The 24,322-nt window shown below is 41.2% G+C and overlaps 1 protein-coding gene across 2 annotated transcripts in view; it reads right to left on the bottom strand.

The window, feature by feature from the left end:
• The window catches only part of CDH1 (cadherin 1), a 77,989-nt gene that overhangs the window by 5,587 nt on the left and 48,080 nt on the right, over positions 1-24,322 (bottom strand). For both annotated transcript variants that reach the window (XM_077132837.1, XM_077132838.1), the window contains exons 3-13: positions 19,809-20,029; positions 15,960-16,103; positions 15,661-15,816; positions 14,803-14,947; positions 13,245-13,420; positions 12,825-12,953; positions 11,039-11,221; positions 9,598-9,842; positions 6,213-6,358; positions 3,869-4,093; positions 2,013-2,243 (exon numbers count right to left, since the gene is read on the bottom strand). In XM_077132837.1, coding sequence (XP_076988952.1) covers positions 2,013-2,243; positions 3,869-4,093; positions 6,213-6,358; positions 9,598-9,842; positions 11,039-11,221; positions 12,825-12,953; positions 13,245-13,420; positions 14,803-14,947; positions 15,661-15,816; positions 15,960-16,103; positions 19,809-20,029 — 2,001 coding nt within the window. The remainder of the gene's footprint in view (positions 1-2,012; positions 2,244-3,868; positions 4,094-6,212; positions 6,359-9,597; positions 9,843-11,038; positions 11,222-12,824; positions 12,954-13,244; positions 13,421-14,802; positions 14,948-15,660; positions 15,817-15,959; positions 16,104-19,808; positions 20,030-24,322) is intronic.

Below are 24,322 nucleotides of genomic sequence, written 5' to 3'. Positions count from 1 at the left end.
CTGGGGCACCACTGCCCTGCACTGCCTTGCAGGGGGCTGTTCCAGGCACCGGCTAGAAAATACCTTCAGAATCAACCCACATACTGATGCTCACATCCCTTTAGTGTACACAGTACAATGTAGTAGACAAGTATATACAGGGTCTTAAGCCAATCATGGTCACTTCCCAAAACCTGGGGGAAAGGGTTCCAAGCAGAGGAAAAGGTAAAGGCAAAGGCCCCAAGGCAGGAGAGTGGTTGGTGTGACTGAGAATCGATGAGGAGACTGGCCAGGTTGCTGCAGAGTGGCAAGTGCAGCACGGTGGAGCCCAGGCCATAGAGGGGGCAGAGACACGTGGACCACTGTGAGCACTTTGGCTAAATGTGATGGATATATGCAGATTACTGTTAATCAGTTATGGCTGGTGGGGTACAGACTATAAAACCACCTGTTACATTCCTATTGACTCATCAACATAATAAACTTCCCCAACCTACCTGTTATTTCTGAAGCAATTACAATGTCAAAGACCTTCTCCAAATAAACACTGTCAACTCCCATGATTCATAAACAAGAAGACCAAGCACCTGCTGGGTGGGCTGAGGCTGTGTGTGCAGTCTCAGTTAAAAGTCCCAGCCTTGGTCCCTCTGCTCCCTCTCCGGAAGATTCTTCTTCCATGCCAAGCCCTTGCACAGAATGTTCTCCAGCCTTCTCCCTTGCCTCTGCTAGAGGTGACCCTTATGAAAGCCCCTCTGCCTACCTGAATTCTACAACCCCTGTGGCCCAACCATCTTACATCTTCTAAGAAACTTTCCTTGTGACCCTACTAACCAGCTCTTCTCTCACTGCAAAAGCGTTCCTGACCCTTCCAGTCCCTAATTATATACTATCTTTGAAGGTTTTCTAATTGACTTGCCATCACTTGCTTTTAGAAAACATAATGCATCTGCCTCAACCTTAGGGTTCAGTCTACAGGTAGGCTCAGGGGATATAAGTTTTGGGTTTTTTTTTTGCTGTTTCATATCAGTTTTATGGCAGAAACTGCTTTTTTGCCCAGAATTCTTTTTACCTTTCATCCTTTTAGTCATTGATACTCACTGCCATACTCACCCCCAGCTCTCCTCTCCACATCAAGTTTCAATTGGGCACATGGTCTCTGAGCTAGGCTGTATTCATTCGCCAGGCTCCCTTAAAGCTAGGGGTGGCTGTGTTTGGGTCAAAGGGAGATGAATAAAAGTGGTATATGTAGATTCCAGATATGGAAATGGGGGGCACATTTCACCCCACCCCCACCCTAAGGGGTGGTAGAAGTGAGCCAGCTAGCTCTGACCTCGCTGATGAGGACAGCAGCCTAACGCCTTGCTGCTCTGAGTGTGGTCCATGAAGCAGCTTCAGCATCACCTAGGAGGTGATTAGAAATGCTGAATCTGAGGCCACACCTACGACCGGGCCAGGACATGCATTTTACCAAGAAGCCCTGGTGAATCATAAGTACTTTCTTTTTTTTTTAAGGAAAAAGCTTTTTGCAAGTGAAAGAGGGTAAGGGGACACTTTCTTCAGAAGCCTGAAGAAAATGTCTTCCTTTGTTGTGATGTGTTTCTCTTTTTATACTCTGAGGTTTGCTGTCCCTGATCGGTCCTGAGTTATGTCTTTGGCGATTTGATTGCCACTGGCTGGTATTTTGACTTCCTTCTTCATTGTGCCTGTCCTGACCTGTTTGCTCTTACTGATGGAGCCATGCTCATAAGTACTTTCAAACTTGAGAAGTACTGTCCCCTCAAGGGACGAAAGAGCAGCAAAACACAAGGAACCTGGGTCTACTGTTTATGTCATGGAACAGAACTGCCTTTCTAGTCTTGAACCTCTTACCTCTGAGCTGTTCAGTAAAAGAAATAAGCTTTTGTTTTATTTGGGAGTTTCTTCCTTACGTTTAACCTGCACCTGAACTAATACAAGGACAAAAATTATTTCTAGAAAAGAAACCAGACCCATCTGAGAAGTCAAAGTCAGAAACATCCATTAGCTGCACGTACTCAGTAAAGCAAGGATTCCTCCAAGAATGCCCAGGATGGCAGGAACTTGCAATCCCGCTTCAGCAATCGCCGCGGTCCTCCTACAGTTGTTAACAATCCCTTCGCAGTCACATACAATGACATCTAATGTAGTCACCTGGTCTTTGTTCTGGTTATCTGTGAGCTTCAGATTTATTTTGTAGTCACCGACCTCTAAGCTTCTCTTCGGCTTCAAACTTAGAGAGTCTTGGGCTGGAGGAAACAACAAAAATAAATGATGGAGGAGAGGAGGGGCCAAGATGGCAGCTTAGCAATGTGCACGTTTTAGTTCGTCCTCCAGAACAACTACTAAATAACCAGAAACAGTACAGAAGAGCTTCTGGAGGCACGTCAGTGACCGGACACACAGAATACCCCAGTCTGGACCAGCTGCACCGGCTGCGAGCCTCCCCAGAACCGTGAGTTCCCCAAGCCAACACAACAAGCAGTCTCACTACCCTACCCCTCTCTACATGGGACATGACTCCCAGGGATGTGGACCTTCCTGGCAACGTGGGACAGAGATCTTGAAATGAACAGAGACTCAGTATCAAGCGATTGAGAAAAACCCTAGAAGGAGCTGAGACTTAGCATCAAGGGATTAAGAAAACCTTCTCGACCAAAGGAGGGAAGAGGGAAATGAGACAGAGTGTCAGTGGCTGAGAGATTCCAAACAGAGTCGAGAGGTTATCCTGGAGGTTATTCTTATGCATCAAGTGGATATCATCTTGTTGTTCAGGATGTAGTGGAGAGGCTGGAGGGAACTGCCTGAAAGTGTAGAGCTGTGATCCAGTAGCTATGTTTCTTGAGGATGATTGAATAATGATACAGCTGTCACAATGTGACTGTGTGATTGTGAAAACCTTGTGTTTGATGCTCCTTTTATCTACCTTGTCAACAGAGGAGTAGAACATATGGAATAAAAATATATAATAGGGGGAACAAATGCTAAGGTGAATTTAGTTTGAAATACTGGTGATCGGTGAAGGCGGGGGGTGGGGGGTATGGTAGGTATAACCTTTTTTTTTTTCTTTCCTGTGTTAGTTTTTTTGCTTTTTCTGAATTGATGCAGATGTTCTGGGAGATGATGAATATGCAACTAAGTGATGATACTGTGAATTACTGATTATGTATGTTGATGTTTTATTTTGTTTCTTTATTTTTTAATTAATAAATAAATTTAAAAAAAAAAAAAAAGAAGAGACAGTTCATTCTACACCAGCCTCATATCCAGTGCCACAGGAGTACTTGAAATTTTGATATTTTGAATCAAATATAATCAGATGTTTGTACTGTTTCGTAGTGACATTTTGGTTCATGTACTTTTATTTTGTATGTTAGTTTGACTTTTTCTCATTTGTGGCCCTTTAATTCCAATTTCTGGAAATAATTTTAGAAAATGTTCTCAGTGGCTTAAATTTGGGAAACACTCTATTTTTTGTTGAAGAGTCACCATATACAGAAAGATACTGAAATGCTGAAGAGTAAAGACCTGTAAGAAAAAATTAATGTACCTGTTTGACCTGTTTATTCCAGTGGTTCCCATTAAACTGAAAAAATATATAAAAATAAAAAAATTTTTAAAAAATGATGGGCTGGAGAAAAAGTACATTCTAGAATAAATTTATTAGGGACTAAAGACATCCCAAGGTGGATAAGCAGTGCCTCACAAAGTCAAATATCAGGGAAAAAAAAGGGGGGGGGGGACTTTAGCAGAATGCCTCAATATAGAAGAGAAAAGGGTGAAGATCAAAAGGGAAATTCAGAAATGTGGGGTGATAACCTGGGGAAGAACAGAAATTGGACCACAGTTTCCAAAATAAAACTTAAGGGCTTACCTTCATTATAGTTTTCGATGGTCCAGTTGACACTTGCCCCATGTGTTAGATCTGCAGTAAAGGGAGAAGTATTGGGGGGAAGATCTGGATCAATGATGTTTATTATATGAGGCTGTGGATCCCTCTGGCAGAAGTACAGTTTTCGTGGTTCTGGTATGGGGGCATTGTCATTCACATCAGAGAGGACCAGCAGAAGGGTTCCTGTCCCAGTAGCAGGTGGAGAACCTATGAAAAATCACAGACGAAATATCACAGCTCAGAGACACTAACAGGTCCCTACTGCTTCCCATCAGCTAAAATCTGAATCTTGTTCTAGCTTTTCAGCCACCAGATCCAAGCTTCCCACCACTCTCCAGACAGGGGAACTAGAGATTAAGTTCAACCAAATGGGCATTGATTCCACTGATCATGTCTATGTCATGAAACCCCATAAAAACTTTGGATACCCAGGGGCTGAGAGAGTTCAAATAGAGTCAACAGGCTACTCTGGAGGTCAGGCTTACACACACTTCAGTTAGACATGCTACCTACCATAACTTGCCAAACCCCAATCAAAACCATTCCTGCCAATCCTAAAGAACACTTAGGGTAATATATAAGATTCTACGAAGGTTCCATGCAGTAGGGTAACTTTCCAGAAACCTATACCCTCCAGATGGGTCCCTGGACCACATAAGTACTGAAATGCAGAGGGACCAGCCTTACCAGAACATCAACTAGTTCCATTCCCTTATCCCATATTATTTACAGCCCCTTCTAACACGAAAAAAACTAGAATGGGCACAGCCCACATATCCCTAAACAGTGGGAGAAAGATCAATGGTCATGGTGGAGTTATACAGAGAAGGTATAAGTTATGAGTATGAGTATGATTGCTGAATCATTATACTGATATTTCTTTTAATATCCAGTATCTAGAGCATCTAGAAGTAAAAACATAAACTTGTGGAATTGTAACCCATGTCAAACTCTGAACTATGCTCTACAACTACTTGTGGGGCTGTGCTTTGAAATTTATTGCTTTTTTGTATATATGTTATTTTTCACAAAAAGGAAAAAAAAGCCAATTGTGATAATAAATGCACAGTTATATGATGATATTGTAAACCAATGATTGTACACTTTGGATAATTACATGGTATGTGAATATATAATATATATCAATTTAAAAAAAATAACTAAAAAAAAAAACACCAAAACCGTTTGATACCCAAAGTTCAGATGAACTTCTGTGATTGATAGTACACATCTGGGCCAGGAGGGTGACATGGAGAGGGCATGGAAGAAGCTTTGCATGAGACCCACTCATACCTTACCCCATGCATCTCTTCTTTTAGATCCGTATTTGTTCGTTTGCTATACTAATATTGTAATTGTAAGTATAGCACTTTCTTGAGTTCTGTGAGCCATTCTAACAAATTATCAACGCTGAGCGGGTGGTAGGAATCCCCAAATTCATAGCAGTTGGTCAGAATGCAGATAGCCTGGGAACCCTCAAACTTGTGGCTGGTATCTGGCATGAGGGCAGTGCTGGGGAAGGTTGTCTAAACTAAGGGAATCTGACCTAACTCTGGCTAGTTAAGGTCAGAATTGCTTTGTAGTTGGTGTCAGAAGTTGCTACACACGAGAAGCGAGCAGATCTCTTTACACAGTAAATGATTAAATCTTGCCTGATCCAGATATATCATCAAAAAGAGACAGATCTATATGTGCCAAGGTAGATCTCGGTCTCTAAGACATATTTTTTGTCAACTAAAAAAACAAGAATGAAATTTTAAGCTAATATGTAGACAATGCTTTTTATAGTAAAAACAAACAAAAAGCCCTATTAAACCAAACAATCAAACAATGGCTTTAGATCGGCTGAATTTCTCTTCTGTATAGAAATTAATTCGAACACACAGAAGAGAATCTAGAAGCGCCCACACCTAACTAATGATGATGATAAAAATGAAGCTGAGTACATAGGTACCTAGTACAAGGCAGGCACTTTCCTAGGTACTTTTACATAAATTAAGTCATTTAAAACAGGGAGGATATCACCACCACCTCATTTGTCGGATAAAGGAATTGAGGAACTTAATTTTTTTTTTTTTTTTAACTTAAATCACACTGGTAGTGAGTCGCGGACCTGGGACATGACCCCAGGCGCTCTGGCTCTCACGGGGTCAGGTGTAGAGAGGGACTGGGCAAGAGGGGCTTCTACTTGACTTAAATTATTTGCATTTTTGGCAATGGTAATGCATGCCCTTTGTTTGACCAGGACGGAAAGAAAAGGGATGAACTCAGGCCTCAACAGAGGGGTGGAGGGCAGGGAGGAGAACTGGTCCGGAGGCAGCCCTACCATTGTCCGTAGCTATAATGAGGGCCGTGTATGTGTTGTTCTTCACGTGCTCAATGTCCTCTCTGTCCAGCTCAGCCCGCGTGGAAATGGCACCCGTGTCCGGGTCAATCTCCAGCCAGTTGGCCGCATCCCTCCAAATCCGATACCTGAAAAGACACAAGTTCTGGTTTGAGCGACACAGCAAACAGTGTGCACCCGAAATTTAAGTCTCCTCTTCATTCATGTATTTATTTTCAGCTTTTTATTCTGAATAAAACTATCAAACCTACAGACAAGTTGCCAGAATAATACGATGAAGGATATGAGTACCCTTTGTTGTGATTTACCTCATTGCTAAGATCTGGCCACGATTTGCTCTCTCTCAACAGAAAGACAGCTTGATAGCGATATTCACCCATAATTCTTGTTTTGCTGAATATTTGAGAATAGGTTGCAAACGCCATGCTCCTTTACTCACAAATACCCCAGTGTGTATTTCTTAAGAACAAAGGCATTCCCCTATATAACTACAATTTGATTTTCAATGTCAGGAAACAGAATTTTGATATAATACTGTTATTTAAAATACAAAACATTTTCAAATTTTGTCAATTTCCTCCAAAATGTCCATTACAGTAAATTTCCCCCACCCTGACTCAGAATCTAATCCAGGATCGTGCATTGCATTTAGACGTGTCTCTTTGCCCAGCCTTGCTTTTCTTTCTTGACACTAACATTTCTGAAGCATGCAGAACCGTTGCTCTGTATAATGTCCCTGAATTTGAGTTTGTCTGATTGTTTCTTAATAATTATATTCAGGTTATGCTTTTTATTTTTTATTTTTTATTTATTTATCTTTTTTTTTCACATGGGCAGGCACCGGGAATCGAACCCGGGTCCTCGGGCTTGGCAGGCAAGCATTCTTACCTGCTGAGCCACCGAGGCCCTATGCTTTTTATTTTTAACACTCCATAGCACATCAAATTAGGAGGCACATGATATCTATTTGTTCCATTATTGGTGATGTTAACTTTAATCACTTGCATGAGAGAAAGGTCCACCAGGATTCTTTATAGCAAAAAGACGCCTTTTCCCCCCTTGTAATTAATCTGTAATCTGAGTAGAGATAATTTGCAAATATCCTGTTTCCCAGCTACCCTTGAACCAATAGATTTAGCATCCACTGTGTATTCCTGCCTAAAATAACAGTTACTATGATCTCTGTTTTTAAAAGCAGACTTCTCCAGGCCTGCTCCCCAAAGATTACAATAATTCTCCCACCACCTCCTCCCTCCCCATGAGCATCTGAAGATGAGAGGAGAGGGTGTTTTAGGCTGACTTGTAGATTGGCCAGTGGCTGCGCTATTGGCATTAAGTGGTAGGTGCCAGAAAGGCTAAACCCTCTGGTTTTATATGGCAAAATCCTGTTTTATTCGAAATGTCAAGAGAATCCTGTTGAGCAACACCTTATTAGGAATACCAGAAACAGTTCATCAGAAGAAATAAAGAACTGAAAAACAGAGAAGTACTGCCCAGTTATCTATCAAGATCATGGAAAGGCTCAGAAAGGAAGCAAAGATACCTAAGGAATAAAGGATTCTGGATTCTTGCTTGCTTGTCCCCACTTCCTTATAAGTACACAGTGATGAATTTACATAATTCAGAGATACTTGTCCAAAGAAGTGCTTTGAGTTACTGTAAACTACAATACCAACCCAGACTGGAAAGCATGCAATCCAAGGCTTCATTACTAAAAAACAATCTTACAATACTGTCTTTGGTTTTTCACTATTCTTCTAACTTTGATTAAAAGCACATTTTATCAGGTTTTACATTTTGTGCCACCTGGAAGCATTCCCCAGATTCATAGTTGTACATTGACAAAATTAAGAGTATTTTAAAGCAAATCCCAGATTTTATATGATTTCTCCTGTAAACATTTGGTATAGCTCTCTACTAGCTAAGGATTAAAAAAAAAAAAAAACATAATTACAATGCCCCTAACACACCTAACAAAAATAACAATTCCTTAAGGCCATCTAATGCCCAGTCTATGTCAAATTTCCCTGATTGCCTCTAGGGTGTCTTTTGTGGTTGGATTGTTTACATCTGTATCTAAGCATAGTCTACACTCTGCAGCTATATAACAGACAGCCCTCCCTTTTGCCATTTATTTGTTGTAGAAACTGGGCTATTTGTTATATAGTTTCCACATGCTATATTTGGCTGAGTGTTTGCTCATGGCACATAACTTGTTTCTTCATTCCTTGCTTTATTTCTAGATCCCAAAGTCTGATTGGATACTGTTCCAACATTTTCCCCCAAAAAAATCTTTCATAAGGGGTGCTGTGTATATCCTATCGCATTACATCGAGAGGCACACTGGTGTCTGGTGTCTGGTGTCCTTTCTCTTAATAAATCCTAAAATCAGCAGTAAGGTTCATGGAGAATCAGCCTGATTCTCCATTTAAAAACTCTCTAAGTCCTTCACAGAGGATTCTAGAAGCCAGTGAGTGGAGAGCACTGCCTGGAGCCATTAAAATTCAATCCAAACTCCAGGACACCTACAGACACACCCACACATGGCTTTTCTTCAGAATAGAATTGGTACCTCCCAAGTTAATGAGACACTTTCAAATAACCTCAGAAGCTGAAGTCACACCCAGACTGCCTTTTTTTTTGGTCATGGGCACTGGTGCTAAAATACACACCTCACCCCACCCCAGAACAAAAACACACTGAATCATCAAGCATGCCTCTACGCTGAAGTTATACAACATTGTTTCTAAATAATTCAGAACATTCCTACTGTTTCTTCTAAAGTGGATATTAACAGCTAGGACTCTTATCTCTCTAAGAAGAGAAAGTGGGCATACTGACCAAGGCCTCTCATTCTCAGAACTTAAACTGTTACTAACACAACACAGATGTGTCATCTTTGGTTTATGCCCTAATATTTTTCTCTCCTCCAAGTTATATCATTGTTACACTAAAGTACCGTATACTTTAGGCAGTTCTCAATAGAATAATGGCACTTTCCCACACAGGGTGCAGAGGTCGTTGTTGGCTGATGGGTATGCCTTCAGTATCTGTGGCTGTGATTTGCAATTTAGGTATCTTTAAGCTTAAAAAGGAAGAAACAATATAACACAATACCAGGTAAGTAAGTTAAAGTACATTCCTACCTCACTACAAGAACACCAGAGAGGATGCACATGAAAACTGGAACAGCTGACTACAGGGGCAAGGGAACAGGTATGGGGAAATGGAGGATTAAGAAAAATAAACTAAGAAAAGGGTCTTGCACAGCCCAGTGATGATAAAGGGCCATGAACCAGATATTATGTAAAAGATTTTTTAAAAAGGAAAAAGATCCAGTCAGTTGAAAACACATCTTCACACTTACGTTATCTTCTGTTCCATAAACCTGTCTGGGTCCTGGGCAGTGTAGGATGTGATTTCCAGGCCCACACCAAAATCTTCGGGCACATCCACTGTCTTGACGGGGGGATTGAACATGGGGGCTTCGTTCACATCTGTCACGTCCACAGTGACTGTGGCTGTGGAGGTGGAAAGCATGACCACGAAGGGGTCCACATTCTCCACTGTCACAAATAGAACGTACTGCTGTTTGGCCTCAAAATCCAAGCCCTAGAGAACGAGAAGAATAATGAGGGAAAAAATTAATCCCCCATAGGCTTTTATGCTATTAAAACGCAGCACAACAAAACAAAAAGCCTTAAATCCCTAACTATCTGCTTGGGAATATTACACGAGATCCTCAAATCTAGGTGCATCAACAAAAATTAACTTGGGAGCTTTTAGAGAATACGGATGCCCAGGCCTTATTAGTAATAGCCCCAGAGCCATTAAACAAGACTCACTGGAGGTGGGGCCTGGGTATCCGTATTCTTAAAAGGCTCCCAATGACTGCCATGCAACTTTTAGAGATGAAAACCACAAGAGAAAAATACAGAAAAACTGCATGAAATATCAAACTGCAAACCTAGGTGAAAATCATGAGCACATTAAATTATTTGTTTATTTAAGACCAATAAGAACATTCACATCACAGCTTTCCCAAGAGGAAATGGTCAGATGTTCAGAAAAACATGGGGCTCAGAGCTAGTCAATTCCAAGTCAAATTCCAGCTGGGCCACCTCCTAGCTATGCAATTTGGGTGACTTAATCTGTGCCAATGTTTCCACACCTAAATAAGGGAAAAGAATTACATCCCAGAGCTGCAGTAAGGAATATACCAGAACTTTTATGACATATCACATATATGGCAGAAACACAAATTAGTAGCTTCTTTCTTCTGTTGATAGTCAGTAAAAGAAAATGTTAACATCAAATGTTGAAATACTTCCTTTTGTCAAGTGAGAGACAAGATTATCTACATAAAAATTTAAAAATCAAAGGTTCTGGTCACTTGTTCAAGAGGAAATAAAAAATTGAGGGCTAAATGAGGGGTCCAGTAAAAATTTATCTTCAACAAATAACTCGCCCAAGAAATTTCTAGTTTCCAAGACATCTTTCAAAGGCAGCCACATTCGCCCCCTTCAAAAATAACCCAGCCACATAGCATTTGTGAAATAGATATGGACATGAGCAAATGTTTGTAGGAAGGTCTATTAAAAAGTTTAGGAAGTTGTGCAGCAGTTTCCTTACTTCTGTGATGAGCACATAGCGTCACTCCAAATCCCACACACATTTTCATAGCATCTGGGTAAGCCACCCCTTTCAGACCCCACCAATCCTAATTTCCTTGAGAAGATGCCAAGGAACATGGACTGAGCATCTAGCTGAGCTGTCCATTTCTACATCTTGTCAGGAACCATACAAACCTTAGCTGTTTTCAAAATGCCATCGTTGGTTACTGGATCCGTTTCCACAATAAACTGCCCCTCATTATCATTTACTACAGAGTACACAGCCTTCCAGGCCAGGGTATTGGGGACGTCAGCATCAGTCACTTTGAGAATGGCAATTTCCTTATTAACTGTGTTCTCAGGCACTGTTCCCTGGTACTGCAGAGCAAAGAAAAAGATGGAGTCACTAGTATCATCCTGGGACCTCAACGTGGAACCAGATTTCAGGGGGTTAAAGGAATGCTTTCTAAGCCCAAGTTTTGAGGCACCATGATGAGGTCAGCTGATGGGCACAAAGTCTTGGAGGAAGTGTTCACTTTGCCAGCAAGCCCGTAATTCCTGTTGCTGGTGCATGGTACCCACAAATGCCGTCCTTGAGTACCCGACATGGCTTTCCAAGGCGCTGACCACCCAAGGCTTCTCAGCACGCTCTGGGCCAGTTGCTAAATGAGATCTTGGTCAAGTGCAAGATACTGGGGTTTATCAACCCCCATCTCCAATCCAGACTTCATTAGTGGCAAGAAAGCTCTTCATAAAATGAAAAGTCTGGTCATTTCAGTCCTCTGCTTAAGACCCTTTAATGACTTCCTCTTGCACTCAGGATAAAATTCTAAAATTCCTACCTCAGCCTCTAAGATCCTGTGGGACCTGGCCTTGTTTGGTTCACAACACTCTAGTCACACTGGCTGTTTCATTTCTTCCTGTGCAACCAGTTTCCTCTTGAATCGAGGCATTTTGAACATGCTGATCCCTCTGCCTAGAATACTCTTCCATCTTTGCCTGACCGCCTTTCAAGTCATAGCACAAATGTCACTCACTGTCTTAGTGAAGCCTTCTTGTACTCAAGCTAGGTTAGGGTGATAGATACTGCTAACTGCCTATGAAGATCCATTCTTCCTTCCTCACTAACAATGCCATTGGTAGCAGCAATGTGCCAGTTAATCTACTACACTTCCTGGCTCCTTTATAGGCTCCTTGCCTCCTTCCTGCATGAACCATAGATATAATGGCTGGAGCTCCAGCAGCCATCTTGGACCATGAGGCAACCTTGAGGACAGAAACCATGCACTAAGGATGGTGGAACAGCAAGACAAAGGAGCCTTTGTCTTTACTGACAAGGGAGACTATCCACCTCTGAGATTTTTATTACATAAGAGGGGAAAAAAATCAACTAATAGACTAGTCTCTGTTACTAACCATTAACCATTTTTTAAACTGAAACAGTAAGATTTAAGTTTTAAGAGGAAACAAAAAATCTGGAGCTAAATGAGGGATCTGGTAAAAGTTTACCTTCAACAAATAACTCACCCAACAAATTTCTAGTTTTCAAGTTTCTGACATTCAATGATCTGCAGTAAGTTGTCTACCATCTCCATAAGCTACACTAGAAGCTCCATGAAAACAGAATCTATCTGCCTTGTTTGTGGTTAAATCCCCAGTGTCTAGCACAGTTCTTTTTACAAACTTGGAAAATGTGTTCAATGAATAAATGAAACTTTGCTACCAAGATGTATAATATAAGGACATGGAATCAGCTGTGCTTTTTGCAGCTGCAAAAACTTTACCAATGGGCCCCAGAACAAGGAGAGAAAGAAGCTCAGAGATAACCCCCTCCTTCCCCATAGGCTTGCTTCTAGGACTAAAGTTAACATTCCTTAGTTTGGGGAAAGTTTTCAAAGGATTCACCCATCAGCAGTTGTGAAACATTTCATGAACAACCAAGGACCTTTTTCGGAAAGCACTGAAGGAATTGCAGAATTACCATGGTTGGATTGAAGATGGGAGGGTTATCGTTGGTGTCAGTGATCGTGATCACAGCTGTGGCCGATGTGCTTAAACCTGTACCTTGAAGGTCGGCTGCTTGCACCACCAAGGTATACGTGGGAACATACTGCAGAGCAAACATACTTGGAGTCAGGACCAGTAACCGCCTCACACCCAGCCCAGCCATCAAAGAGGAATAGAATATTCTAATATCTTTAAAGGCCAGCCCACTTGCCTTCTAGCACAGAACCTCTGAATAGGTGCCTAGATTGCAAAGATCAGGACAAGCACTCTGGCTCGATACACTCAGACTATTATACTAAACAGCCACTGGCCTCAGCAGAGCTTTGCCTCGACCACAGGACGTGACTGATACGGATTTGCCCTCAGCGCCCTCCGGATCTTCCTGATCCCTGACCTCTCGGTCCAGCCCAGCGGTGAGCACACTGATGACGCCTGTGTCCTTGTTGATGGTGAACATGTTGTTGTGAGGCAACACGGGCTCTTGGCGGAAGATGGTATAAGCGATGTCCGCATTGTGGGTGTTGACTTCGTCGTCCGCATCCGTGGCTGAGACCTGCATCACAGAGGTCCCTGGAAATGTTCAAAGAGAAAGATGAAGCCAAGCTGCACTCTGGGATCTGCACAAGACTGCTCTGCCCAGTTCTGTCCAGAGTTATGCCAGAAAGGAGTGGGGCCATGTCACAGCTCTTCCTTTTCCTAATTTCTAAAATTCTCACTGAAGTGCTAAGAAAGGAAGAGCATTTCGCAAGTAGGAAGTGTCCCCGGAACTCTCTCTGACACACATCTTAGCTGGAGGTAGAGGCAGGGAAGAGTATGGGAAATAAATAACCTTAAACTAAAACATTCTACCATATCTCTTGTACTGAGTAAACAGTAAGTAAAACAAAAATTCTAAAATTTTCCACAACTAGCTTCCTAGTGGCAGGTTCATTGGTGAGAATAATCATTTGCGATCACTGCCTTCAAGAAGGAAGACAATACTTACGACACATGACAAAGAATTACTACCCAGGACATATAAATAACTTTTAAGAATAAATAGGAAAAAGACAAATAGAACAGTAAAAAGAAGGGAAAAGACTTGAACAGACTTATCATAAGGGAAAAAGCGAAATGGCCAGTAAACAAATAATAAGAAATTAACCCCATTAATAATCAGGAAAATGCAAACTAAAATACCACCACATAGCATAAGCAACTGAAGAAAAAATAAATAGGATTTCACCAAAGGATATATAGACATATAGGCACATATCTGATAACTGAGACATCCATTCCTAGATATATTTCCTAGAGAAACTCTTAAATTTTTGCCAGTGGACATGCTCAAGAATGTTCTAGAGCACTGTTCATAATAGAAGGAAACAGAAACAACTCCAATCTCCATCAACAGTAGAATGGACAAATTGTGACACAGTCATCAAAGAGAATACTATAGAGCAATGAACGTCAATGGTCTGTTTCAGGCAACAAGGGAGAACTGTATGTTCAAAAAGTTGAACAAAAGAGGTTACAGAAATATATGAATGCCAGAATGTGATTTCATGCATATAAAGTTTGAAAATAGACAAAACTAATAAGACATCATTTAGAAGTGATATGACAAAATTATAAAGAAAAGAGCAGGAATAACTAACACAAATGTCAAAGAAGTGGCTCTTTGTAGGAAAGAGAGAAGAATGTGATCAGAGAGCTCTGTAAAATGGGCTTAAGATACTGGTAAGAATCTGTTTCTCAATTAGGCTATTATTAAACCTCTTATCTTTTATACATTACTCCTGGCTACAGGATATGAATTACACAAACACTCGTACACAATAGTTCCCAAGGAAGATCTGTCCATATGAAGGACCAACATCAGAGAACCGGCCCCAGTCCCCGGCCCCAATACTTTGGGATCCATGGAATCTGAGTGTTTTCTTGACTATTCAGCTCCTTGGTATTGGAAATACCTGGGAGAGCACCTTCCATGACGGACCCCTCATAGACCTCCTGGGTGAACACAGGCTTGTTGTCATTCTGATCCATAACGGTGATCACAATCTCCATTGGGTCCTCAATGGCAATCCCGTCAGAAGACACAGCATGAGAGAAGAGCTGCAAGAACCAGGTGTTTACTTGGGGCATGATGAGGAAGAAGTGGGAGGAGAGGTCTGACCTCCACTTCTTTCCACTCCCTAGGCCTGTGGACGGACAGAAAGCTTTTAATCCACAAATACTGCTGCTCTTTTGATGAGATCATGGTACTAGTTGAGGTGGGCTGGAGACCACAACCCCCAGGCCAGAGCTCCCACTTCGCCATGTGGACTGGAGTGTCAGGCCCAGGAGATACGAGTAGAAGCCTCAGAAATGCTAACGTCCTACAAGCAGCAGAAAATTCACTCTGGACACTCCAGTTTGGTGTTTCCTCCTAGACTTTTTGCATTTGGTATCAAACCATTACCTCCCAGCTTCCCTGAGCTCATGCTGCTAATAACCAATCTCAGAAGTGGTTTTTGCTTCCCAGTGTCACCCCTGAGCTCTCCTTTTGGGTTAGGGACTTCCAGCCCCAATAATAGCTTATATCTTGGGTCTAAATTCTGTGTTCATTCATATGCATGATAAACAAAGACTCTCTCCCCTTTTGTCCTAAGGAAAAAATTAACAACCCCAACTTGCCCTAGGTTCTCCTGTCATTTCTTTTTAACAGGCCAAGAAGTGAAAAATTAAGCTCCTCACAGGTTGGAAGCATCTGATCTAGAACAACGGGCTGACCAAAAAATTGTGGAAGGATATTGCTCACCATCAAGAAGCATCTAAGAGATACTCACAATGTACTTGGCAATATGTTCTCTGTCCAGAGGCTCTGTCACCTTCAGCCATCCTGTTTCTCTCTCAATAATAAACACACCAGCAGGAGGTTTGTCAGCTCCTTGGCCAGTGATGCTGTAGAAAACCTTGGTCTCCTTGTCCCTGTTAGATTTGATCTGAAGACCACAAAAAAAAAAAAAAGAAAAGAAAAAGAAACAGAATTAGCAAAGAGGGATCCTAATGTTGAGTCTTTGCTTTTCTTTCCTTTATCCTTCTTGGTCAAATTCCGTCCAAAAAAATTGAGACCTCCTTTCTCTACCTGAACCAGTTTTTTAGGAAATGGGCCTTTTTCATTTTCTGGGCAGCTGATAGGAGGGATAACCCAGTCTCTTTTCTGCCTTCTGAGACCACTGTGGGAGCTGGGAAATGTGAGCACTTCCGTCTGGGGTCCAGAGAGATGGTCCTAAAAGGAAAGAAGATAAAGAACAAAATTAGAAAATTCAGGAGAGATACTTACTGTAGGCTTAAGAGCCCAACCTACAAAGTCAGTGTCTCCAGCTCTTTGAGGGCAGGGTATGGTTTTAAATTAATGACACATTCTCTTGACAATGAAAAATTATATATGCCCTCCATAAGGAATGGCAAAAAACAAAAAAACAAAAAAAAATCAATGAACTCCTCCGCCATATAGTAAAGTCTTTGCTTTTTTGTCATTCTTAGTATCCAGAGTTCAAGTAATCATTATACACACATGATTTGTAAGCTTGAGTGGTGTGACAAGATTTTATAAGTTACTTCAAACCCGCATATCAAACCTATCATTTTCAATAGCAATATTATGCTCAAACAATTTAATACCAGAGCTTATTCAACAACTGGACATTTGGACCTTTTTATTTTCCTTACTTTTTTGTTCTTCCTAGGGATATAGGTGCCCAAAGTGGAGCTATCAGCCAAGATGTGTTTATATTTTGGGAACTGATACTAAGAAATGTTTTATAATCAATATAAATCCCATGAGCCCATTGGGTCATTATATTTATATGGTTTCCATTTGTCTCAACAGAAGCTGTTGGGATGGGAACCAACGACACCCTTTGAGACCTGTACTAAATAGTTTTCATGTGCAATAAAAATAACTTTATGCACACACAAGGAAATAAGATAGCTAAAGATGCAAGGAAAATATTTCCCAAATTGCTTAAGTGTTTTAAAGTGATTGGTGGTAACATGTTAAAGGTTCCAGAGGACATATTTACATCTCCCACCTTTCACATACAGATACTTCAGTTAAAGTCACTGATCACTGTTTGCCACGTTCGGTTTAAAGCTCTATTTCCTCTGTGTGTGTGAGTGTGTTTATTTGACTCAAGATGCACAAGAGAGATATGAGATGTGACAAGATATCATCACAGAACCCTTCCCCAATCCTGCATGCTGGTTGCACACACACTCCTTAAAACACACCCTCTGAGAACATATACAGGCATACACGCGTCCTTATACCCTCTGCCCCCTTGTGTTAAGTCTCCCAGGGAGGCTGCCTAGCTTTGGACCCAGGCTGCCTGGCTCTGAATCCTCACTATAGGACCTCCTCATCCTGGCCAGGTAACTAACCTCTCTGTCCCACAGTTTCCTAGTGTCTAAAAGGAGGTTAACACTACTACCTACCTGCTGCATGGTGCTCTTGGGAGGACTAAACAAAATATTGGTATTTCATGTGAAGCACATAAAACAGTATGTGGCACATAGTAAGTGCCTAATAAATGATAATGATCAAGATGGTAGCTGCACTGATTGGAACACTGCGATTTTAATGAAGCCAAATTTGGGATTTGATCCTAGCACAAGAATGATATAAACTGACCATCAACACTGTACCCTGAGCCTTAAATTAGCCATCTTGTACATCCATGCTGAGCAAATGGGCATCAGTGAATCAATGCAAATCCATTTGCCACAATGAAAAGGAAGACAAAGAATATCCCCTGATGACACCAAGATGGTAGAATATTTTCAAAGAATGATAATAAATAATGATGATCACTGTGCTGGGAAAACATAACATTAACATCGCCATGTTTGAAATTAAAGAGAATCATGCCTAACATACTGAACAGAAAAACAGAACAGCAAACTAAGGAAACCTACCCAAATCAAGTGAAAGAACTGAAAAGTTATTTTTAATTTGTATGAATTAAAAGAGAATACTGCCACCCTTTCTTCTAATGCAGGGCTACTTAGCTGCACAAGTCATTTGATCTAGAAATAACCCAAGGTGAACCTCACACCAGCTGTGGTAGTACCTACCACTCAATAGCCAGTCTTCCTACCTTATTTTTATTTTTTATTTACTTTTTTTTTAGGTGCATAGTCCGGGAATCGAACTTGGGTCTCCCACATGGAAGGCGAGCATTCTACCACTGAACCACCCATGTACCCCCTTTCTTATTTAAAAACAAAACAAAACAAAAAAACCCAGCAATATATCCAAGCAAGTAAAAGATTTCCTATACTCCCTTGTAGTTAGGTATGACCACTGAACGAAATTCTAGCCAATACAATATAAGCGAAGTGTTGCTTGAGGGTTTCACAAAGGCTTCTTAAAAGGCAGACAGACAACTAAGTAATGCCTTATGGTTCTTCTCCCAATTCTCCTTTTAATCACCTAGAATAAGGATGTGATGACTGGAATTTCAGCAGCCACCTTGGATCATGAGGTCTGCCTGAGGATGTACTGAGGACCGCAGAGCAGAAAAAAAAGGAGCCTGGGTTCCTAACAACTGTGGAGTCTATTATCAGCCACACTCCTGAACTTGAAAGAGAAATACTCTATTTTGCTCAAACCACCATAATTTGGAACTTTTTATAATATAGACTTATACCTAATCCAAATACAGCAGACACGAAGGCAAAGTTTACAGATATGGGGTGTGAACATTGAAGCCATCTCTTAGTCGTAAGAGGCTTCATCCACAAAGCTGCCCCGCAAGAACTCACTGTGACGAACTCTTCACGTGAATGATGAGGAAGAATGAATGACGTCAATCTCTGATTATTTTACTCTTGGTGTTTCTAGTGGGAAGGGTCTAGGCGAAGAAGAACCCAGTGGGAAGCTTCTGACCCACTGGACCTCCACAAAAGGCTTTCCCATTGTATTTACAGTGCCTGGGGGTAGGCCTGGCACATAGCAGGAGCCCAGTAAATGTTGAACATATAGACAGATGGATCAGCCATAAATGGAAGAATGCATTCCTGCCTAAATTCTTGGCCAGAATGTTTCTGGGACTTGCTACCCAAAGCTAATTGCCTTTGCCAGTTTCTAAACTGCTCCCATGGGTAAAAAAGCATCTTTCTTCCCTGGCGCTTCATAACTAAAAGTCTCTCTGGGGGCCATTCTAGTTGTACCCTGTTTACTGCCTTAGAACTGTAAAATATGTTATAAGTGCCAAGGCCTCTCAGGCTGGCTCCTGTTTTTCTCCCTGAAGACTCTTGAGATTCCAGGAACTTAAACATCTTCCTGATAGATCTAATTTCATCCCTGGTATAAATGTACAGACCAGAAAAATAAGGAACTTGGTAGAATTCAATGAATATAACTCCCTGCCTCAAGTTTCCTCCATCGGGGGGATGATAAGAACAGTTAACAATGACTAAGCACCTACTATGTACCCAGCATAGTTCTAATCATTTTACATATATTCATTCATTCGGTCCTCATTATTATTTCCATTATACAGCTGAGGAAACTGAAGCATCTATAGCTTAAGTAACTTGTCTGAGGTAAATGGCAGGACTGGCACTTAATCCCAGGCTCTACCCACACTCTTAGGCACTAGTCTGCACCACCTGCAGAAATAAAGGTCACGACAAACTTGCTATTACCCCACCTCCAAAAAATATCTGCAAGAATTAGCTCAGTTAAGACCAATGACAGTTCGCAATTGAGGGTAAATGTGCTTTCCAAGCGACATTTGGAAACATCCGAATGCATTTTTGGTTGTCACATTGGGGAAGGTGGTATGGCTTCTAGTGGGTAAAAGACCAGATGATCCCCCAAAACAATGAACAATCCAGCCCAAAATGTCAACAGTGCTAAGGATGGGAACCCCTGATTAGAAGGCAGACTAAAATAAATAATGAACTTCTAAGAAACACTCAAACGTACGTGATGCTGGTGGTGGCGATGGTGTGCCGTGGCCCTCAGCATAACCGTAGTAGAGAGTTTTCTGTGAGCGGAGTCCCAGGCATACACAAGAAAACTGGTCTCTGGATCATGCAGTTGTAGAGGTCGTTTCACCGAAACCATACCATCTGGAGCCACTTGGAATCGGGAGTCAGCAGAAAAATAGGCGGTCCTTGGTCGACCAGTGCATCCTTCAAAACTCACTGCAGAGCAAAAAAATCAGGAGATAGGGTATTAAAGACAAGAGGGCATTCCTCCTTCAAAAAGAGAACTCAAGTATGGTTTTAAAAAGAGAGAGACCTCAATTCACCCACCAAAAATCAGACTCTCACAAAACAAGCACAAGAAAAACAACCCCAAGTCTAGTGAAAAACAGCAGACTTCAGAAGAGGCTGTATCACCATTATGCTCTTCACAATTATAGGCTGACCAATAATTGAGGTCTGAACATTTTCTCCTCTACTTGCAAAGTGCAAACAGTAACCTGTCTACAAAGTAACTTCTCTTTTTTCAAGTAACAACAAACCTAGGGCTCTCCTTCACAGGAAGCTAAAAGGCTCTCACCAGTATGTAAGAAGACCACTACAATAACTGAGACAGAATACTGATTGAGTCTAAAGTTTAGAGAATTGAGATTTAGTAAGATGCTAATAAGTTATATAGCTAGTGAGTGGCAAATAGTAACAGAGTACTAGTATGGTGTAATGGTTAGAAGCAGGGGTTCTGGTATCACATTGCCCAGGTTCAAGTCCCAACTCCTGTACTGATTAACTCTGTGATCTTATACAAGTTATCTAACCTCTTTTGTGCCTCTCCCTACCCAGATGTAAAATGGGGATAACAATAATATAACCTCCTTGGCTTGTTCTAAGCTACACTGGAAAATGCTTGGCACATAAATGATGTTAAAACTAAAGTAAAATTTAAAAAATCTAACTTTGCTTAATCACTTATTTAACTTTTATAAGTATTTCACAAAAATATTGATAATTGTAAATATTTATTGAGCATCAATTATATGCTTACAATCTGAGGCACAAAGAGGTAATATCTGCTTGTAAGCTGAGGTACAGAGGGGATCCCCCTCAGCTAGGAGAGATAATGAAGTTTTCATAGGAAAAAGTGTCCTCACCTGATCATACAGATCAGCAACGCAAAAGGCGAACAAGGACGAGTTGCGTTGAAGAATATTATAATCAATTCTTGAGCATTATAATCAGTGGATTAGAGGTAAAATGATTAAAGCGCTATAGATATTGAAGTATTAGAACTTTTAAAATGTTAACACTCAAAGCTGGAGAAGCTGTGGTGAAAAGTGTCTACATTAAACGTCAGTGTCCAAAAATATTCATTCAACAGGTGTCTATCAAGCTATATGCCTGTGTTGAGGACAAGATAATGAACAACAGCTGTCACTGAGCTTAATAGTATTGTGGGACTGTGAGATGGACAAATACATAACCCAATAGCTTCAGGTAGTGATAAGTACTAGATATAAAGGAATTAAGGAGGGTGACACAAGAGTGCCGGGAGTGGGCAAGTCTGGGTGTAACTTATATTGAATGGGAAGGACAGATCTGAGATAGCGGCACCCAAGCTGAAACCTGAAGTAGCCAGCCTTGCATAAACTTACTCTGGAGACTTCCAGGCAGAGGGAATAGTTGATAATGTCTCATTATGGGAAACTTTCCAGTTGGCTTATTTTTCTAACCTTTTGAAATTTTCCTTCATCCCTCCAGGGGAATTACTGTTTCAGTCTAGTGCTCTTAGGCTTAGAGGCTAGACACCTGTACCTTCAAGAGCATGAGGTTTCTGCCAGGAAGCCCTAAAACCATCCCCCACGCCCAGGCTGCAGTTTTCATTTCTTCCACAAGGGGACACCATCACAAAGGTTTTTGAGGCCACAACCCAGCCTTCGAGCCCTTGTCAGAGAAGACCAGACCCTGTTCTGGGGTGAGAAGGTGGGCACCACAATAATCCCTGTTTTGAAGATCAAGAAACTGAGGCTCACAGGACCCGGGATCATAGGATTGAGAAAGCCTTCTTGACCAAAAGGGAAAAGAGAGAAATGAGACAAAATAAAGTTTCAGTGTCTGAGAGATTTCAGAGTCAAGAAGTTATCCTGGAGGTTATTCTTACGTATTATATAGATATCCCTTTTTAGTTTATGGTATATTGGAGTGGCTGGAGGGAAGTACCTGATAATGTTGAGCTGTGTTCCAGTAGCCTTGATTCTTGAAGATGACAGTATAACTATATAGCTTTTACAATGTGTCTGCATGATTGAGAAAACCTTGTGTCTGATGCTCCTTTTATTCAGGGTAGGGACATATGAGTTTAAAAAAAAAAAAGGAAAATAAATAAATAATAGAGGGAGATACAGAGTAAAATTTGAGTAGATTGAAAAACTGTAGGTCAATGAGAGGGGAGGGTAAGGGGTATGAGATGTATGAGTTTTTTTTTTTTCTTTTTATTTCTTTTTCTGGAATGTTGCAAATGTTCTAAAAATGATCATGGTGAAGAATACACAACTAAGTGATGATCTCATGAGCCACTGATTGTATAATATGGTGGACTCTTTTGTGTGGATATTTATCAATAAAAATATTTTTAAAAGAAGCTGAGGCTCAGAGAGGTTAAGAAATTTGCACAATATCCTTTAACTAGTAATAAATGGCAAAGCTGGGAAGGGCCCTTAATTGGGTTTGCTTAGGCTCATGGATGATCCTTTCTCTCTCTGGAGAAAATTGTTAGGGCCATTGGCTATTTTAAAAAGATATTCTGCTCCAAAGCTAGGATCACAAGACAGAAACTGAGGCTGCTCTTCCTGCAGTAGCTAAGAGTATGCTACCTGGCAAATAAACTGAGCAACCAAACTAGTAAGAGTTAGTTCACAGGAAGTGTGACAGGTCCTTCGAAGGATTACTCATACCCCACCCTCCTTCCCAGTTTGTAATGTCAAAACCATGCTCCTACCCCTGCTATCACCCCTTCACTTCCCAAACTGAGCTGGGGGTGGAGGAGCAGGGGAGAGTGGAGGGAGAAACTGTAATACAGAATGGGAAGGGCACAACAAGAAGAGAGCATTGGTCTTAGAGTCTGTAACTGGATTACTAACACCCAGAGTCTTCTATGTTCTTACTGGGTGGCCTTAAGCAAGTTGCTTAACCTCTCTGGGCCTCAGTTTTCTCTGCTGTTAATATGAAGAATACTAACTACTGGTCCAACCTCCTTCTCTAGGGTTTTGTGAAAATTAACCGATATTTTGAAAGCTAAAGAGCAATGGAAATGAAAGAGGTGATAAATAATTATTACTTCTTTGTGTTTGGGTAGACAAAATAGAAGACAAGTATTTGGGAAATGAATTGATGAATCATAAAATGACAGCAGAAGAAGAAATGCAAAGTCATTAAAGACGGGTCAAATCTAGTCCTTTAAGTTTAAATAGCAATTATTTTCAAAGGAGCCAAACAAGATGTTTTCTAAGTAATTCTCTGCCCTTCCCCCCATCCTCCCGAGAAGTAATGGGGTGCCTGGACTGTGTCTGAGAGCTTCTCTTGTAAGCAAGGAACATGAGCTGCCCTCATTTACCAAACTAAATTCTTTTCCTCAGTCGGCCCAAAACTTGGCAGAGGAAAGTCAGGACAAACATGACTAGACTTGCCAAGGGTGGCAGCCTGAAAAAATGAAAATGGTTTTGCAAGTAACAACGCAAGGTGCTTAACCTGCTTTGGGGCATCTTGTCTTAAAGGCAGTCAAGACCTGCCCTATGAGACGTGACAGAAGTGTGACAGACAGCCCAAACCTGAATTTCCAGGTGCCTATTAAGATTCATTATCTTTCCCTGCTACCTAAACTTCTAGGCAGATAAATCCTTAGTTAATCAGCCAAGAAGACTGAGGGGCTCTCCAGCTCCCAGAAGGCTCCAGGAAGCTCAAATTAACCCCTCACTTTGACCTTGATGAGGGAGAGGCAGTGTCTCTGTGTCACAGTGAACTCTGAGGCCAGCAATTGGAAGGAAACAAAAATGGCAAAATGCTGAAACTAGAGGATCAGAACATGGGGGTTGTGTATATTTGAACACATCCACGCTAAAGAGTCAAATAAAAATAAAGCCACCAGTGGTGTAAGTATAATATCTATAAACCAGCATGGCCAGTTATTTGGTGACTTGGTCTACAAACCAAATCCAATGACGAGAACCAAGACCATAAATTTTTGCACCAGAAGAGTATGTACATTCCCCACTACCAAAAACCACAGACTCAACCAACAGCTTCAATGACCACTTACTGAGTATTTTATTAATGTTTTACACATGTGCTGAACCCTGCCTATTTTTTGGGCTCTAATCTAGGCACTTTGGCAGGACTGGGATTTGAACCCACTAAGAGTTCATGTGCCTAATCATGCAAGCTGGATCCCTATATTGTGCTCTTAATGCCCAATTTTCTCCTCCCTACCACCTCATGGAGTGGCATCATCACCATTTCCCT

Source organism: Tamandua tetradactyla, chromosome 16 (genome assembly GCF_023851605.1).
Source record: "Tamandua tetradactyla isolate mTamTet1 chromosome 16, mTamTet1.pri, whole genome shotgun sequence".
Classification (NCBI taxonomy): domain Eukaryota; kingdom Metazoa; phylum Chordata; class Mammalia; order Pilosa; family Myrmecophagidae; genus Tamandua; species Tamandua tetradactyla.
This window is presented reverse-complemented; position numbering and strand designations above follow the sequence as displayed.